The sequence below is a fragment of the Hibiscus syriacus genome, unplaced genomic scaffold, assembly GCF_006381635.1.
Source record: "Hibiscus syriacus cultivar Baekdansim isolate YM2019G1 unplaced genomic scaffold, ASM638163v2 tig00012104_pilon, whole genome shotgun sequence".
Taxonomy (NCBI): domain Eukaryota; kingdom Viridiplantae; phylum Streptophyta; class Magnoliopsida; order Malvales; family Malvaceae; genus Hibiscus; species Hibiscus syriacus.
Window position 1 is genome coordinate 98,722 of NW_024062265.1, and position 18,441 is coordinate 117,162.

The window sequence follows — 18,441 nt, forward strand, 5'->3', positions numbered from 1 at the left end:
CAATCAATCACTTTCTCTCTCCTTTTTTTATTTTTTTAAAAATATGTTTTTTAAAAATTATAAAATATGCATTATTATTTAATAATTTTTATCTGAATTTATGGCTTATTAATAATATGTACACTAAAAATGTATTTTATTGATTTTTAAAAATTAAAATTTTTAGACTTGATCATGATAATTTTAAATGTTTTAAAAAATAAATTTAATTAGATATATATTTTGGAATTATTTGACTAAAGATTTATAAAATATATTTTCTCATATTTTTATCAATAATAAATTTTAAATAATAATGAGTCAAAATTAAAAAAATTGACCCAAAAAAGTAAATAAAAGACATTTTAAATGGGTAAGAGGGAGTATATCATTATAATTATGATCGATCTTAAATTTTAGGATAAGTTATGTGTCTAGTCGTCTAATTATTTAAGCGGATTCATTTCGGTCGCTCAGTTATATATATTTTTAAATTATATTTAATGTTACGTTTTATTTTTATTTTAAACACATGCTATTATAAAACTAACATGATTGCGAACTTGATATACGTTGGCTCTCGTACTATTTTTTCTCTCAATGTGACCCTCTAACTCAAAAAAGGAACCCAATGTGACCGTTTAACCAACATTTTTTTTACCAATAACTCAGTTAATTCCTACTAATGTGGATGCTTTCTCAAATCTGTTACGAAGAGAATACTACTTGTGGTTGTTGGTAAAGACAAAAATAATTAGTTTGCGGTTGCATGGGAAGTTGCTGAAGAGAAGAAAAAGAACCATCGAGATGATTTTTGTAAAAATTTATGGTTAACTTAGAGTATCACAGTGACGAAAGACTTAAACTAATATTGATCAATGACAGAAGACGTTGGTCAAAGAGTCGCATTGAGAGGAAAAATAGAACGAGGGCTATATTGGGTTTTTTTCAAAAAAAAGTGCATGGGCTTCGCGTACCCTTTTGCCTATTTTTTTAATAATGACGTTATATTGATACATCACCATAAATTTTTAAATATCAGGGATTTAAAATAAAATTAAAATGTAATATTATATATAAATTTTAAAAAAAATAATTGGATGAATAAAACTAAATAATCCTAATAATTAGGTGAAAAGAAAATCTTAGATTTACGAGCTAAATCATTGTTGTATAAAATAGATATACAAAATATAAAGGCATTATTATATAAAAAACCAAAAAATTCATTTTTTAAGAGTATCTCATAAGTAGATTTGTTAGAAAAATACCTCAAATTGCACACATAAAACCAACTTGCGTCCTACGATTCAGAGGAAAGGCATCGCTTTGTACAAGACGCGAGGTACGTCCAACGTAGACGCACTTTTCAAATAACACAATTTAATATTAGTATTAAATACCTTGAGTTACGCAGAACGCGAGGTTCCTGAGATATTGCATCATCTTAAGAAATTTATCATGAGTAGTATTCAACATACCTAGCGTTTCCCAAAGAGCGAGGTATTTAGTTTTACATCCCAAATCACAAGTGCTTATAGGTATATTCGGGGGCATGCTCAGGTATTTAATCTAAACAATTTTGTAATTATAAGATTAGAGGCGTAGTATTAGAATTTATCTTTCAGTTGAGGCCAATATCGAGACATAAGAGATATTGTAAGCGGATTAAAAATCACCATGAAAATGGTTCCAAAGTTTTTTTTGTGCATGAAGAAAATACTAAAATGATTTAGTAGGCATGAAGGTGCGGATCATAATTAAATTTTTCAAAATGTTTTGATGATTTTTTTTTGCATGATACTGTTGAATCAACTTGGGAGTAAGTTTCACGAAAGATGCCTTACTGCTAACAATACTGAAGTTTTATATAGAAAAGGCATGTATAATTATTTTAGTGGAAAAAAATTCGGAATTCAATCTACATTGTTTGAAGCAAACAACCGATAGAGGTAATATCAACGTCATATATATCTATGACCTTATTATAATTTATTCCGGGAGTGAATGGAGGGATGAAATACTTCGAATCGTGAGAACTATCGATCCCACGAAAATAAATTTAGAAGTTATTTGTCCGAAGATGAACCCGTTTTTGAGGTTAAAGTCGTGACATCGTCACAACATTACATTCCCATAACAAATCGAAACATGCAATTGTCCTACCAACTGTTCGCGTAATTCATACCATCAACTTCGACAAATATATTATAACAACCTTGAGGTCTCTGTATTAGCAAGTTTTGAATTTATTAGCTTTAAATTGAACCCATGAGCACAATCAGAAAAGGGAGCGCATGACATGGCGGTTTAACAGGGAAAATGGTGCACGGACATACCTACCAACGAGGTACGTGGCATTGAGATTCTTTACAAGCTGTTGCATGAAGTTGCAGCAAATACCACATTTTCTTGCATGGTACACAGCCACCAGAAGCACGTATTCTGCATTGAATACCATGGCGGAAGAGCCCCTTCACTTTCCGACAATTTGGGTATTGGCAATGTGCAGAACGACATTGTGATGCATGCACCAAAAGGTCAAGCATTTTCCTCAGCTGAAAATTTCAAGAACCAATCCAGTTAGACGAACACATCTAGAATCTCGTGTTTGCAGAGTCAAACTCATTTTTCCAACCATCTACATGCACACGTTCTGCAATGGATGGATGATTTGTTAATTTATGAGGATGATCAATTCCCCCATCCTTTTGGTAACATACATTGCACACATCATAATCAGGGCAAACTTCGCAGCGCCAACCTTGGCCAGTTTCAATGTCCAGATGGCATACGTTATAGGTAGTGACAAATGCAGGAGCAGTTGGGTTGTGAAGATGGCAGAGTACCATCATCGAAGAATGTTTAGCCTGTCTTAGGGTATCATATTAATAGTTTAGATACTAAACACGTGCAGAACGACATTGTGATGCATGCACCAAAAGGTCAAGCATTTTCCTGCTGAAAATTTCAAGAACCAATCCAGTTAGACGAACACATCTAGAATCTCATGTTTGCAGAGTCAATCTCATTTTTCCAACCATCTACTTGCCAGATCAGATGGAAACTAACATATTTCGGGGAACATACACACTTTACAATTTAGGATATTTCAATGTTCAATTGCAGCAAGATTGATTTGATCCTGTCTCTACTACAAAGATCAATTGAACATAGATTAATGACCATTTATATAATGGCATAATAATAAAATTACACCAAATTTTATACTATGGTCGTTTTTTTTATCTCTTTTTTTAGCATTTTAGCTCCTGACGTTTTACTTTGGAGCAAAATATCTTATTGGTGGATGAAAATTGTTAGTTGATTAATGTTTTTTTATTGATATGGTAGGTCTATGTGTGATATCAATCATCAAAAGAATATTATTAAACTATTTTTAAATATATTTTTTATAACCGTATATATAATTAATTATAATTATAGTTTATTCTAAAAATAATTTTTTGCTGAAGTGGCATCACACATACTTGCCAAGTCTGGATATACATTGACAGTTAGTCAACTAACAATTTTCACCAAATCAGAGGATATGTTGTTCCAAATAAAACGTTAAAGTCTAAAATGCTCTAAAAAGATAGGGGGCAAAGTGACCATTCGGACAGACGTCGGGGTAATTTTATCAGCACACCTTATATAATATGCCTAATAATTAGGGGTGGGAATAGGCCAGGCCGGCCTATGGCCTGATCTATATAAAGTCTGGCCTGGCCTGACCTATTTAATAAAAAGGTTAGGCTCAAGCCTTTTTAAAAGCCTATTAAATTAAATAGGCCATGCTTAGGCTTATTAAAAAACCTTATAAGCCTGATAGGCCAGCCTATTTAGAGTGACTACTTTGTAAAATATACTAAGTTAGAGTGATTCAATATGGATTTTACTCTAAAATTAGTGACTAAATTAGAAATATTAAATATTTATTGTAAAATAAACTTTTAAACATGTCATATCGAGTTAAAATAAAAGACTTTGACAGACTACATGTCAGACTCAGGCTTATAAAAATCATCGTAGGCAAGACTCAGGCTTATTAAAGCCTGGCCTGGCCTATTCCCACCCTACTAATAATTCATTTATGAGTTGGATTTGGTTGAACCGGGTAGGCCCAAACGGCTAATTTGGCCCCGAAAATGATTTATAAAGAAATACAGAAGCATTAACAGATAAATAAACAGACGGTTCGCCATCTCAAAGTGAGTGCTCTTTCTCACCATCTCGAACCCTAACTTGTTTATCCGTTCTTTTAAATTTAATTTGTCTCTTTGTTTATCGATTCTCGTAGATGTACGTATTCTATTCGATCTCCATTACTTTCTTTCCCGGTTTCAATTTCAATTCGATCTCCGTTTGATGATCCCTTTGATACCCGGGAAACCAGTGGAGAATGAAAAGCAATGAATTTGATTGAGGGGGAACAATCTTTGGAGAAAATGAATCAACGGGGTTACTTTATTAATCTAGAATTAACTTTCTGATCAATGGGTTCATTCTGTTTGACTTGCCATTGGTTTCTTGATTTAATCTCTGATAACAGTTATAGTATATGCGATTTACTGGAACATATTGCCATTTGTTCGTCGATGGAATTAGTTATTTTGCATAAATCTGTGCATATCTCACTTACAGCATTTATTTTTGTTTGTCTCTGTGTGTGTGGTTTCTGTCCACGTGGTGAGGATTATAGCTATGTGTGTTTTCATGTGTATAAGGTTGTAAGGCAAAAATAATTGATTACTGTGTACAAGCATATGCATATGGTTGTGTCATTTTTGTATGTATGAAAGTTGAATTTGACAATACAACATGTAGTTGATAATTTTTTCCTGACTTACAGGAAATGGGAGTATACCTTAGTACGCCAAAAACTGAAAAGTTTTCAGACGATGGTGAGAATGACAGGCTTCGGTATGGATTGTCATCCATGCAAGGATGGCGTTCGACTATGGAAGATGCTGTGAGTTATCTCCTTAATCTCATTGTCTGACTTAATACACTGACTTTTAATCATTACTTGAAGTGATGGACCTCACCTTCGGTCAGTAGTTAATTGTACTTTATGCTTTTTCTATATCCAATATATTTTTCTTAACAATGTATTAAATGATATCTATCACATAGTCATGTCTAGTACATAATTAACATGATGTATGAATATTCTTAAGATGTTGTTAGTTATCATGAGCTTTTAAGTTGGGTGCTAAGATTGAACTATCACAAGGAAGCGGCTTTAGAAATTTCCTTGGTGCTTCCTATTTTTTAATATATATATCAAATCAATGTATCATAAACGCGGTTATATGTTAGTTTTCTGCTTTTCTAAGTAGATTAAAATGGCACGAAAATGAGCTGACATGTAATTTCTTATTTAAAATTACTTCATAGCTTGGTTTCTCTGTTAAGAATTTTACATTAAAAAATGCATCTGGTGTGGACATTGCTGATAAATGGATGCTAAAGAAATAAGAACATGATTTAAAAGTTGAACATAGATGCATTCATTTAGAACTACCAAAGATCCCATGCATAATAATGTGATATTTGTTTCGTAATGAAACATAAGTTTCCTTTTTTACTTTGTTGTATTTTTTTTGGTTGGGGTTATTTGTATAAGAAGTTTGTCCATTTTCAGACTACATTTGTCCTTTGGATTGAAGAATGAATCTTGCCAAATCTAACATTTGAAGGAAAGTAGAAAGTCCTACTTGAATATTTATTTTCGCTTCACGTGTGTGCATGCCTATTTGCATATGTTACAAATCTGACATATCTGGACTCACAAAATTAGGGAATTATATCCCTAATAATCTGGTTGTTGATCTTTGGGAAATTATTTCCCTAAAATCCTAATCAATATGCAAGTTGTAAATAGAAACAAGATATTCTATTGAAAATGCATAAAATAATCCTAAAATCCTAATCAATGCAAGTTGTAAATAGAAACAAGATACTCTATTGAAAATGCATAAAATAATCCTAACATTGTCCCCATCTTGTAGGGCATTTCTCACAAAATTAAACACTACCTAGATATGAGAAAATGCTCAAGAGGCACTTAGGAGTTGGGATTGGAAAAAAACCATGATTTAGGGAATGAGAGCACTTGAAAAGAATAGAACTTGGGAGATTGTCGAGCTACCTAAAAGAAAAAAATTATAGCTAAACTATACAGACCACTTAACTATTTAGCCCTTCTACTTTTGCCACCGATCTTTCAATTTGGTGTAGGACACCACTTAACTATTTAATTTGTTCAATCAAACCACTTCCTATTAATATTTGATGGAAATGCTGACGTGACAGCTAAAAGAATTGGTATAGTTATACATTTAGTTCTTAATATTTATATATTATCTCAACTTCGTCCTAATTTAAATTTAATTTAATAAATTAACCATTCAATCAAGATTTGACATGTGTCAGCATAGAATCATGACATGTGTCGTTAGTGACACGTGTTATCACTCGATTGGATAGAAAATAAAGGAGCAAGAAATTGCCCTTAGGTGGATTTGAACCAGCGTCCAAAGGGTTGATAAAGATCGCCCCAACCATTACACCAAACATCCTCAATGGTTTAATATTTACAACAAATTGTATTTATCCTTTTAAAGCTTGATAATGGTAAAAGAAAATAAAAGTATATTGAAATTAAATATAAGAGCACATAAATAATTAAAAAATCTAATATTTTGTTTATATATAAATACATTATATTTTAAAATATTATAAAAATATTTAACTTTAAAATATAAAAAAATGAAACTATAAAATATAATCACCTAAGTGATACGAAAATAAAAAATTATAAAAATATTAAATTTATTTTATAATTAATATTCCATTAATTATAATTTAAAAAATATATAATGTATTTAAATATAAATAAAATATTAAAATTTTAATTATATATGTGCTCTTATATTTAATTTCAGTGTACTTTTATTTTCTTTTATTTTCTTATATTTAAAAAGATAAATATATTTTGGTGCAGTGGCTAGGGCGTTGTTTATCTACCCTTTGGAGCTAGTTTGAATTCACCTAAGAGCAATTTCTTACTCCTTTATTTTCTATCCAATGTGTCACCACCCGATTGGATAGAAAAATATTTAATCAAATAAATTAAAATTAATAAAAAAATATACTCCAATCATGTATTGACATGTGTACATCATGATCCTATGCTAACACATGTCAAATCCTGATTGAATAGTTAATTTCCTAAATTAGGACGAAATTGAGAGAATATATAAATATTAAGGACTAAATGTATAAATATATCAATTCTTTTAACTGCTAAGTCATCATTTCCGTCAAATATTAACGACAAGTGGTTTGATTGAACAAATTAAATAGTTAAGTGGTGTCCTACATCAAATTGAAAGATCGGTGGCAAAAGTAAAAGGGCTAAATAGTTAAGTGGTCAACTGTATAGTTTACCCAAAAATTAATTGGATGTAAATAGGTGTTCACAATAAAAATATAATGTAGATGGGACGCTTGAGAGATATAAAGCACAACATGTTTCCAAAGGCTATGTTCTAACATTTGGGGTAGATTATGTATAAACTTTCGAACCTATTGCAAAATTAGAACTATTAGGATATTGCTATCTTTAGTGGAAAATAATAATTGGACGTTACAACAATTTGATGTTAAAAAATGCCTTTTTACATGGAGATCTAGAGGAAAAGGCTTTTATGGAGACACCACCTGGGCTTAATCAAGCATTTGGTACTAACAAAGTATACAAGTCGAGAAAGACACTTTATGAGTTGAAATAATCTCCAAGAGCTTGGTTTGGAAGATTTACCAAGGCTATGGAAGGAATGAAGTACAGACAGAGCTTAGATCATACACTCTTCATCAAACGATCAAAGGAGAACTAGATTTCTGCCTTAATAGTTTATGTGGATGATATCATTGTGACAGTAGATGATAATGAAGAAATCAACCAACTAAAAGACTGCTTATCCAAGGAGTTTGAGTTAAAGACCTAGGAAGAATCCAGTATTTCCTAGTAATTGATGTTGCACATTCAAAACAAGGGGTTTTTATCTCCCAACAAATGTATGTCCTAGACTTGCTCGGAGAAACAAATGTATCATCACAAGCTACGAGAAGCTGAAGACAGCCCAAAAGTTGACAAAGGAAGATATCAAAGGCTGATTGGAAGTTCATATATCTTGCTCATACAAGAGTAGACATTACTTAACCAGTAAACATTCTAAGTCAGTTTATGCACATTCCTCGAGAGGGGTACACTTGTAAGCAGTTACAAAGTCCTTCAAATCCTTAAGGGAGCTCCTAGCAAAGGAATTCTATTCAAAAGAAAAGGAAATCTCTACTTGGAGCTGTTGGAGGCATACATCGACGCAAATTTGGCTAGATCCATTTTAGAAAAAAAATCCTCTTCAAGGTATTGTACATTTCTTGGAGGAAACCTTATATTTTGGAGGAGTAAGAAACAATCACTTGTCTTTAGATTGAGTGCTGAAGCTGAGTTTCTAGCAATGGCTACTATGGGTAAGGATTGTATTAAGAAATTTGAGACTCAAACAAGGTGTTATGAAATTGTACCTTGGCAACAAGTCAGTTATCAATATTGCACACGGTCCTGTACAACATGACTGAACAGAACATGTAGAAATTAATCGTCATTTCAGTTAGGAAAAGCTTGAGAATGGACTCATTTGCACTACGTACATTCCTACCAAGAAGCAAATGAGCAACTGGTAGAAATCTTAACGAAGGGACTCCCAAGTACAACGTTTCAAAGTATCACCAACCAAATGTGAATGGAAAAAATCCCCTCAACAGCTTGAAGAGGGATGTTGGTAAATCTGACAGATTTGGACTCGAAAAACTAGGCAGTTATATCCCTAATAAACTGGTTGTTGAGCTCTAGGAAATTATTTCCCTAAAATCGTAGTCTATGCAAGTTGTAAAAAGAAACAAGATATTCTAATGTAAATGCAGAAAATAATATTGATATTGTGTAGTTAAAACTTTCCTAGATTACATTCCTTGTAAACTATAAATAGCTACTAACTATTGTCAGTAAGAGAAATAAGAGAATTTTTTTTCAGCCTCTTTGGAGAGTGATTACCTGATGCATGCCCGTCTGTGTTGGAGATCTTTATGTCTAATAGTTTATGGGATACATGTTTCCTTGATAAAATCACGCATTTGATGTCAATTTGTGTTTATTTCCATCTCTCTGAATGACTATTTATCTACCTTGGGATAAGGTAAATTTACCTTAAATATGAATTTACCTTGTGGTTTAACAGCATGCAGCTTATCCAGATCTGGACAACATAACGTCATTTTTTGGTGTTTATGATGGTCATGGAGGTAAGGATTTGAACTCTTTTTTCGTTTTATTCTCAATTACTTTTGTCAACAACTTTAAAGTTTCAACTCAAGTATTGGAGGAAAAGAAAAGTTTAGTTTTCTTGCATCAAAGATAAATCTGATGTAAACTTTTTTTCCTGTTTCTGGCACATAGTCTATCGCCACAAACTAATAAGCAGAATATAATGTTGACAGTTTTTTGGTCCTTTTAGCATAAAAATTCCTTGTTGAGCTATTTCCTTTTTTCAGTTCTAAATGATTTATTTGAAGGGAACATTTAGTGTCAAGTTGAGCCTGACAGTCCTTTAACAATTTGACTTGTGCTGATTCTCCAATTATCTTGGTAATTGTTCTCAATCATACCACTAAACAGAGTGAGTGAATAAAATGCACGTCTGACTGTTACGTCCCAGTTAATATTATTTGTAATGTTTCTAATTAGGAAATTTGGAGAGAGAATTTAAGTCACTTTAGTTGAGTAGGTAAAATATTGGTGTCTGGAAAGTTTACCTATTCTCAGCTGCTTACAACAGGATTATTACATTTGCTCTTATTCCCATTATTCTTTTTGGAGCTTTCATGATTTTAAAAGCCTTTAATTGAATTAGTTTTTCTTAGTCATTAAAGTATGTGGGCCAAGTCTTTTAAGTATTTTCTACGTGGTTCATTTATCTGCAGGTCAAGCAGTGGCTAAGTTTTGTGCCAAGTATCTTCATCAACAGGTGCTCAAGCATGAGGCATATTCAGCTGGAGAAATAGGGACTTCACTACAGAAATCCTTTCTCAGGTTAGCAATAATTCAATGACCTGTCATAGATCAAGCACAAGGGCCTTTGGCATGTAATATGGAGCATATGCTTGGAACTAATGAACATTACCACTCAAAGTTTGTTACTGCCTAGACACTGATGCAATTTATTTTCATAGGACTTCAATTTATTGGTTTTCCGAAGAGTTATCTATAGCTTTATTCCGGCTTCTATTGCTACTGTATCTTGGATGTTCAGACTATTCATTGTCTGGCCTTTTGGTTTTCTTTTCACTGTCATTTGAATTTGAAGAGTAGGATGAAATTCATTTCAGAATAAAACATATGACATGAATAAGGGTGCTTGTTGGTTAGTTTCTTCTTCTGCTATACATGTATCCAACAGCTGTTTTGTTGATCATGCAGAATGGATGAAATGATGCATGGACAAAGGGGATGGAGAGAGTTAGCAGTCCTGGGAGATAAGATAGACAAGGTTTCTGGCTTTATTGAAGAACTCATATGGTCTCCCAGAAGTGGTGCAGCCAATAAAAATTTTGATGATTGGCCTTCTGAGGAGGTATTTTTGTGATAAACAGCTGAGTTTCTTTTTATTGATACGAAAAAATTTCATTTTGTATTTTCCTTTTTGATCTCTAAGTGTCTGGTCTAGAAATTTTTCAAAGATATCCCATCTGCATGACTTGAAATATTTTTTGGTTGCTGTAACTGTCCATTCCAAGGAGTAAAATATGTTTTCAACTTACCAATTTTGTATGTTATCAACAGGTACAATTGTATGTTTATAGTTTTTTGTATTTGGTGTATTCTTGCATGATTAATCGATTTACAAATAAAGTTTGTTGGTAGCTTATTTGGTAAATTTGCAATAGTATCTTTGCAGTTTATATGGATATTTTTAATACCATTTTTCTTGTGAATATGAAAAACTTCAGCATATGATGTTAACAAGCAACATCACTTTTATGAAATAGACTTAATTGAAACAACTCTCTGAAGTATGCTAATTTAATTGACTTAGGATATAGTAAAGTTTCCTATATCGCTTTTGGTGCTAAATCAAGAGATTGATATTAACTGAAAGAAAGTTATCAGAAACTTCTTGAGTTGTTTGATAAGGCTTTGAGAAGCCTAAACAACTGAAGATGGATAATATAAAGCAGAAGGAAGATCTTTGTTTGAACTTTAGGATTTTATTAAAAGGAGCTTAATATGAAGTGGATTGTGGAAAGTAATAGAAGAAGCATGCGGATGCTTTTTCTAAGGTTCAAATTGTTGTTTCTTTGCTGTTTTGACTCGCAGCAGCAGAAAACTGAAAATATGATAGGAATGAATTTTCAGTCCAGTGTACAGTTTGGGGTTGCATATTTAAGGAATATTTAAGAACCTTACTGCCGCTGCATCAGACAGCTCGAGCATATTCTGCTGTTCACTAGGATTCTGAATTCTTGACATAACTGGCTTGTTTGTATCACTGCTGGATGTGATTGACTACTAATTATTCTAGTTATAACCATGAAAGCTTGACAAATCTTCACTTTGTTATATAAATTGCATAAAAACTAACTCTGAATAGTTGTTGCTTTATCGATATGTGGATAACAAACATGTATTATCTGAATATACTCTAAAGGGTATGTTTGACGTTGTTAACTCCCCTTGTGGAGTCTAAAAACTCCACTAGTGGTGAATGAGATCATATAGAGTCTGAGCAAACTTTAAGATGATTTGTTTAATTCTTTATGTAAGAAGCTTTTATTTGATTCATTAAATCTCTATTTAGCCTGAGCAATTCTAGATGAAACTTGTTTTGGTTTGGAACTAGGGCCCTCACTCTGATTTTCATGGACCTAATGCTGGAAGCACAGCCTGTGTTGCAATAATTAGAAACAAGCAACTTATTGTTGCCAATGCCGGTGATTCCCGCTGCGTAATATCTAGAAAGGGTCAGGTACATTTTTTCCCCTTTCTGCTGAACTATGAAAATACAACATTTTCATCTATAGAAACTTCTCTGAAAGCCTCTAAAAATTGTGAGGTAAGGGATGTCTGCTTTTAATATCAATTAATGATTTGAATATAGTGGTCACTATATTTGCGGCTAAGGTAGTCTTGAAGGCATTTATCCGTGCTCCTTTTTTTTCTTTACCTCTCCTTCAAATATGCACATGGGTTCCACTTCAAGGTGGCATAGTTTTACTGGTGTGATTTTCGAGATTTATTCAATAAAATTTTATTTTACAGGCTTATAATCTGTCTAAAGATCACAAGCCTGACCTTGAGCTGGAGAAAGATAGGATTCTGAAAGCTGGTGGTTTTATTCAAGTGGGACGTGTCAATGGAAGTTTGAACCTGACTAGGGCAATTGGTACCTTCTAGATGCCAGTTTAAATGTTTTCTATTGATGAGAGATTTTAGGTGCTGGGAGAGGGGGAAATGGATCTTATTTCAATTCCTCGTTGATCTGTAATTGTCTTTTGCTTGCAGGAGATGCGGAGTTCAAACAGAATAAAACCCTGCCAGCTGAAAGGCAGATTGTAACAGCTTTTCCAGACATAAACATTGTGAGTAGCTATTTGCTTTAATATGTGGGTAATTATTCTAACTCATTTTTAAATTTCGATAATGATCAATTGATTTAATAAAGGAACTATCCTTTGTTTTTAATATTTATTGTCAAAAATTTTAAAAATAAGCTATCTTTATTGTAAGTTTAGTACCCCAGATGCATATATAAAACTTCTGCTTCATCAGAAAATCAAGATCTCATTCCCATTGATATTCGTATCCACCCCTTTCCCTTTGTTTATACTTAGTTTTTGCCCTCTTTGAAATAGGTTGAGCTTTGCGATGATGATGAGTTTCTTGTTTTAGCTTGCGATGGGATTTGGTAAGTGAATTCATACGATTGTTTCTTTTGCAAGAACTTGCATCTTTTCACCCTCTGTAATCAAGTTTGGGTCCTACCAGGATGACACATTAAGCTGGAGTGGTTGGTGAGGATGGGATTTGTGTAGCCATACCTAACTCCATGGAACTAAGATTACATACATGTATATACATATATGTGCATGCCTGCTCGTACTTGTGTATGTAGGTGTTGTGCCTGGTGTCTGATATTCTCTGTCAATGTTGAACTCAGCCATCACATGTCCTCGTATGTCGAGCCAACAACTAGTGGATTATGTTCGAGAGCAGTTAACCTCTGTAAGTTTGGTCTCCCACTAAGCATTTTAAAGCTCCGTTAACCCAAAAGTATTTATCGATCACTCTTGAGCCTGCTGAATTGACATGTGCATTGACCTAACATCAATCTCGTTTTCCCTGTGCAGGAAAATAAACTCTCAGCTATCTGTGAGAGAGTATTCGAAAGGTGTTTGGCTCCAACAGCCGGTGGTGAGGGATGCGATAACATGACGATGATCCTTGTTCAGTTCAAAAAGCCTATTGGTTTGGGCTCCTCGGAGGAGCAACAACAGCAGTCATTGACCGATGAAACAGCCACCGTAGATGAAAGTGCATCAGGATCTGTGTCCGGGGTGACAGATCAAACAGCCACCGTAGATAAAAGTGCATCAGGGTCTGGATCTTAAGAAATCATATTAGCCCCCTTTCATATCTGACCTGTTTCCTTCAAAGATGTCAGCAGAAGACGAATACTGAAGTTTCACATTTTAGGAAGTGATTTTCTTGTGATATGATTGTTTATATGTATAGTGTTCCAGCTTCCTTCCATTGAATATATCCCTATCTGTTAAGGGAATTTTTTTTTTGTATCTGTCAGCCTTTTTTTCTCTCTGAAATTCCTCATGAGATACCAACATCACGTGTCATTCTAGCAATTAATGCTTCATTTTGTAGGACATTGTTTCCTCCAAATGAGTGTTTTTACAAGATTGACCACTAAGATTTGTTTTGCATTTTCTAAAAGTTCTTTGACATCATAAAAAATGTCAGATCATTGCAAATCGTGGACTTTGTTGTCAGTTCAATATGTTTCTTAGCTAAATTTTTTTAATAAAACCAATTGGAAAATGGATATATTATTGGGGTTAGGACCACAATGGATTACAGTAATCATAACATAATAATTAGAATGAAAGTAGGAAAAGAAATGAATGCTAAAATTTCCTTGTCATTGGAAGACAGGTACATAAGAGTAGTGAGATTATATGAAATGCATCAAATGATCCTAATATGGTTAGCCAGATGGACTTCTGTTCCAGGACAAGTAGGATGGATCACCAAGTGGTCTGCCAATTATCCAACACAGAATTGATTAATATGTGTGTATATATATATATATGAAAAAAGAAACTTACCTTGGCTTGACAACATAAAGAAGTATGAAGAACACTGCTAGAAACAAGCATAGCCCTCCAACAATAATATATGCAATTCCCAAGAAATCATTTTTCCCACCCATCCAGCTTGTGGTTGAAAGCACCAACTTCTTCTTTCCCCCAAAACTGTAGGTGTTGTAATTGTTCTGTATTACCACCTCTATTTTCTTGTTCGCCGGGAGGTCCTCCTCTATCCTCCCGTATAGTTTTCTGAACGACGGTAGAGCCGCTGTCCGCATCCATACCATCAGGTCCTCTTGTTTACTTAACTGCATCCACAGAACATCATTTATATCCTCTCCCTCCAAAGCGAACCAAATATTGTTTAATGATACGAACATAACAAGCATATGTTGTACTTACCGGTAAGGAGGAGTTGAGTTTTGCACCTCCAATCAACCCTCCACTCTGGAAATTTTTCGGATACACATCCTTTCCGAATTTATGATCCTTGTCACTCTTCCACGCTATGTCATGTTTGTTTACTTTTATCGTCTTACTATCCAATGAAAACCCATATGTGTCATTAAACAAACTCCATGCAACGAGGCCACAGGGAACAATCGGACCGTTCTTTGTTTTGTCTTCAGGGGTACAAGCCTTTATGTCATTCTCACCTGCCTTGCTCCTCAATTGTTTATCACTCCGACTTTTTACGTAACTGCAAACCATTATTCAGCATTTATAAATATTTCGAAAGATGAAAACTCAGAAAATATTGAAAGATTTTCGAAATGAAGCACCATACAAGGAAATGCATAAGACAGACTATCAAATCTTTTCATGAAACAGTTATATGCCTAAATCAGATCTTCTAAATCCAACAAAATGTAAACATTCATGAAACTTAACCACAGAATTCATAAATACGTATAAATAGAGAATTTTGTTTTGAATATGATTTCACGCACCGGCGATGGTTTTGGTAGTAGTTATCAAGCTGATAATAGATATAAATAGGCTTTTTCATCAGCTTAGGGACCTGGCAAAAGAGGAGAAAAAGGATAGTTTAATGCTCATTAGCGTATCCGACATGTTAAGATGAAATGTGGAGGAATACGTAAAACAGATACAAAAACAGAAATCCCTCGAACACTATGAACAAGAAAACCAAAATAGGATACAGAGAAAGCTTCAGACTAACGGCTAAAATCCTAACGCAAGACTTGTCAGTATGAGCGCTTTGGATAAATTTAAGCTTATCATTGGAATAATTAGGGGGAACACAACTGTCATCATAGCGATCCACAATTTCCACCACCTATATATACATCAAAACAAAAAAAGATTTTACGTTCAGCACGGATCGAATAGCAACGAACGAACACATTTGGAGACAATAAAGTGTAAAGAATGCACTACGTGCTCCGACGTGGACAGTGATACAAGTCCCAATGGGATGAAGACCATTCCGATGATTGTAAATGCTGCAATGACCTGAAAATCCCCCCAAAAATGGAAGCTTGCATTAAAATAAACGTGAAAGAAAAATCATAGCTTCCTCCTTCCTATGAATCTAAGGCATAATATATGAGTTCAAGTACCTGATCTAATGAAAGTTCCATCCATCCATACATGCATGCATACCATAGACACACATATACATATAATATGTATAAACATATACATGCAACATACATACATGCATATACATGTAACATACATACACATATACATGTAGCATAAATACATACATACACAAAGAAGATAGAGAATCTGAGACATACCAATCCAGGTGTAAGAACTGGTTTGCAAGCAGGAAGCTCTTGCTGGGTGAACCTAGAATCTGCAACCCCAACAAAACAAGGGTGAGAATTTACCACAAGACATTCTTGATTCGCAAAACTATATTAAAATCTTCATTCACCAAGGAACAAATTATCAATAACAGGACATTGAACTATATAATATCCCAACCAAAACCCAGAGCTTCTTTTCCTTCTTATTTCCTCATTGGGTACTATAAGCCACATTGAGTCCAATTTTAACAGATAGATAAAAAAATTTCAAGAAAAAAGGAAATTGAATTAAACAAAAAGAAAAAAAAAACAATTCAGCATTGTATTACACTTGCGAGATAGATTAACCGGTAAAGGGAAAGAAAGGGAACGTACATTGGGTTTCCTTGAATGCTTCTTGGCGGAGATTTTGAATTCGAATCACCACCAGCGGCGGAGATCGTGGTGGCTCCGTTAGCATCCATTATGTAAATTTGTCGTGAAAATATCAAAATTCACTTCTTTTTTTTCTTTCCCCCGGATCCCTATGCGAACCCCACACTATAATCTTTTTATACGAGTGTTTGTTTTTAGCACGTTAGTTTCGAAGGAAATAAATTAAAAATGAAAATCAAGAAAGTTGGAACATAAAACGACTGGAAAAGAGAGAGAATCGGACCGTGCATGTACTTATAACAACCCACCTAACCTATGGATACCCGCAGTTTCGAATAGGGTAAATTACATGGGTGAACACCAAACTATGGTCAAAACACCAAACTATGGTCAAAATTCATTTTGACTACAATATTTCAATTTGATTAAAAAGACCACCCAACTTTGTAAATAATTCATTCAGGCCACTCTCCATTAAAAAATGGCGCATCTAGGCGGTGTAGATGAATGGATTTTATATTATTGTTAATGCCAGCTCGGAAAAAAAATAAAGGACAGTTACCTACTTGTGGGACAGATAAATATTGCGGTTGGCAATTCAATTGTCCGTCCAGCTCAGTTGGTAGAGCGCAATACTCTTAATCTTGTGATCGTGGGATCGAGTCCCACGGTGGGTAATTCATAATTCTGACTGTCGGAGGTCTCCAGAAGCTGCTCTTAACCTGACGTTGGGGGCATCCTACTATCCTACCTCCCTTACCCCTTACATATGAGAATAGGTCAACCAATTTGATATACCAAAAAATAGCCTTGAGCTAGTGATTGAATTGGTTCCTTATCATCTAAAGGGGCAGAGGTTTGATTCTCTCCACCCACATTGTATTACAATTTTCATTTGACTTTATGCTTTCTCGTTGCTTGCTTTCGTTGACTTCTGTGTATCATTCTCTTCATGTTTTCTCTTTTTAAATTTAATCAGGTCTTACGTTTCTGTCTATATACAGAGATTTTTTCGCAGGAATTTATTTGCATAGATTACTTTCCATTACATAAGCGCATATGAAGACTGTTTAACTATGTATTTATTTATTTATTCATTTATTTATACATGCATTGCATTTATCTTTATTTTTAATTTTCTGCTGCGGAGGTCTTAACTGAAATGTTCTCAACCTGACATTAAGGGCACCTACTACCTGTCTCCCCTTACCCCATTGCATATGGAAATAGGTTTTTGTTGTTGTTGAAGACGTTTCCGCCAACGATTTTATAGAGCTTTTGAGGCAAAGTGGGATAGATTTCAAGAAAAACAATGAGAAGGGTATTGATGCGAAGAGGTTCGGTGAGCTTTTGATGTCTTCGGGTATTGTTTTGAATGATAATGTGCATTGGGTTACTTTCCATAGCGGCTACGATTTCGGGTACTTGCTTAAGCTCTTGACCTTCTGGGATTTTCCCTATACGCAGGCCGGCTTCCTTAGTATGACAACCATTTACCTTCCCACTTTGTACGATATCAAGCGTTTGGTGAAGTTTTGCAGTAGTCTGCACGGTGGATTGAACAAGGTCGCCGAGTTGTTGGAAGTCGAAAGAGTCGGTATTTGTCATCAGGCAGGTTCGCCGGAAGAATATTCCGGCATGTTATACGGTTTAGGTGCTTAGAGTGGACAGAGTACGCAGTCGCAGTGACAATGAAAAGTAATAGAAACTAGAAGAAATGGTTTGCGTACGAGTGTGCCTTATATATATATTATTTAGTTTTAGTGGTGTTTAAACTCGGTTTTAACCGAATTAACTGACATAATTAACCGAATAAATAAAAAATATTAAATATTTAATATATATTACTTATATATTATTT

General features: G+C 34.0%; 2 protein-coding genes, 1 long non-coding RNA gene and 1 pseudogene across 4 annotated transcripts in view; 2 read left to right on the plus strand and 2 right to left on the minus strand.

Annotated features, from left to right (window-relative positions):
• LOC120205086 overlaps positions 1–4,973 on the minus strand; it is a 19,974-nt gene extending 15,001 nt beyond the window's left edge. Inside the window, exon 1 of the long non-coding RNA XR_005524000.1 lies at positions 4,833–4,973. This is a non-coding gene — a long non-coding RNA (uncharacterized LOC120205086). The remainder of the gene's footprint in view (positions 1–4,832) is intronic.
• LOC120205082 (probable protein phosphatase 2C 60) lies at positions 4,813–13,906 on the plus strand. Of its 2 annotated transcripts, none has more exons than XM_039205020.1 (10): positions 4,813–4,954; positions 9,291–9,354; positions 10,033–10,141; positions 10,529–10,682; positions 11,949–12,074; positions 12,368–12,491; positions 12,611–12,687; positions 12,961–13,016; positions 13,279–13,330; positions 13,456–13,906. In XM_039205020.1, the coding sequence occupies exons 1-10, from the start codon at positions 4,838–4,840 to the stop codon at positions 13,714–13,716; spliced, it is 1,140 nt and encodes a 379-aa protein (XP_039060951.1). In that variant the 5' UTR covers positions 4,813–4,837; the 3' UTR covers positions 13,717–13,906. The 2 variants fall into 2 exon arrangements, with proteins under 2 accessions (XP_039060951.1, XP_039060952.1); XM_039205021.1 differs by having other exon boundaries at positions 4,838–4,954; positions 13,279–13,324; positions 13,451–13,629.
• Positions 13,907–14,234: 328 nt separating this feature from the next.
• Positions 14,235–16,789, minus strand: LOC120205083 (putative ALA-interacting subunit 4). The gene is made up of 8 exons (XM_039205022.1): positions 16,581–16,789; positions 16,194–16,252; positions 15,829–15,903; positions 15,611–15,727; positions 15,378–15,448; positions 14,830–15,127; positions 14,446–14,735; positions 14,235–14,376 (listed from the first exon to the last, which is right to left on the minus strand). Exons 1-8 carry the CDS (start codon positions 16,663–16,665, stop codon positions 14,325–14,327), a joined length of 1,047 nt encoding a protein of 348 aa, XP_039060953.1. The 5' UTR covers positions 16,666–16,789; the 3' UTR covers positions 14,235–14,324.
• Positions 16,790–17,108: 319 nt separating this feature from the next.
• Positions 17,109–18,269, plus strand: LOC120205048 (annotated as a pseudogene).
• The last annotated feature ends 172 nt before the right edge of the window (positions 18,270–18,441 follow it).

Excerpts from the sequence above, each read along its gene's own strand:
- LOC120205082 (XM_039205020.1), top strand. The coding sequence starts at position 4,838 with ATGGGAGTATACCTTAGTACGCCAAAAACTGAAAAGTTTTCAGACGAT. Across the intron at positions 10,683-11,948 it reads ATGATTGGCCTTCTGAGGAG|GGCCCTCACTCTGATTTTCA; the intron begins GTATTTTTGTGA and ends GTTTGGAACTAG. Across the intron at positions 12,492-12,610 it reads GAACCTGACTAGGGCAATTG|GAGATGCGGAGTTCAAACAG; the intron begins GTACCTTCTAGA and ends TTTTGCTTGCAG.
- LOC120205083 (XM_039205022.1), bottom strand. The coding sequence starts at position 16,665 with ATGCTAACGGAGCCACCACGATCTCCGCCGCTGGTGGTGATTCGAATT. Across the intron at positions 16,253-16,580 it reads AGCATTCAAGGAAACCCAAT|ATTCTAGGTTCACCCAGCAA; the intron begins GTACGTTCCCTT and ends TTGGGGTTGCAG. Across the intron at positions 15,449-15,610 it reads CTTGCGTTAGGATTTTAGCC|GTCCCTAAGCTGATGAAAAA; the intron begins GTTAGTCTGAAG and ends CTCTTTTGCCAG.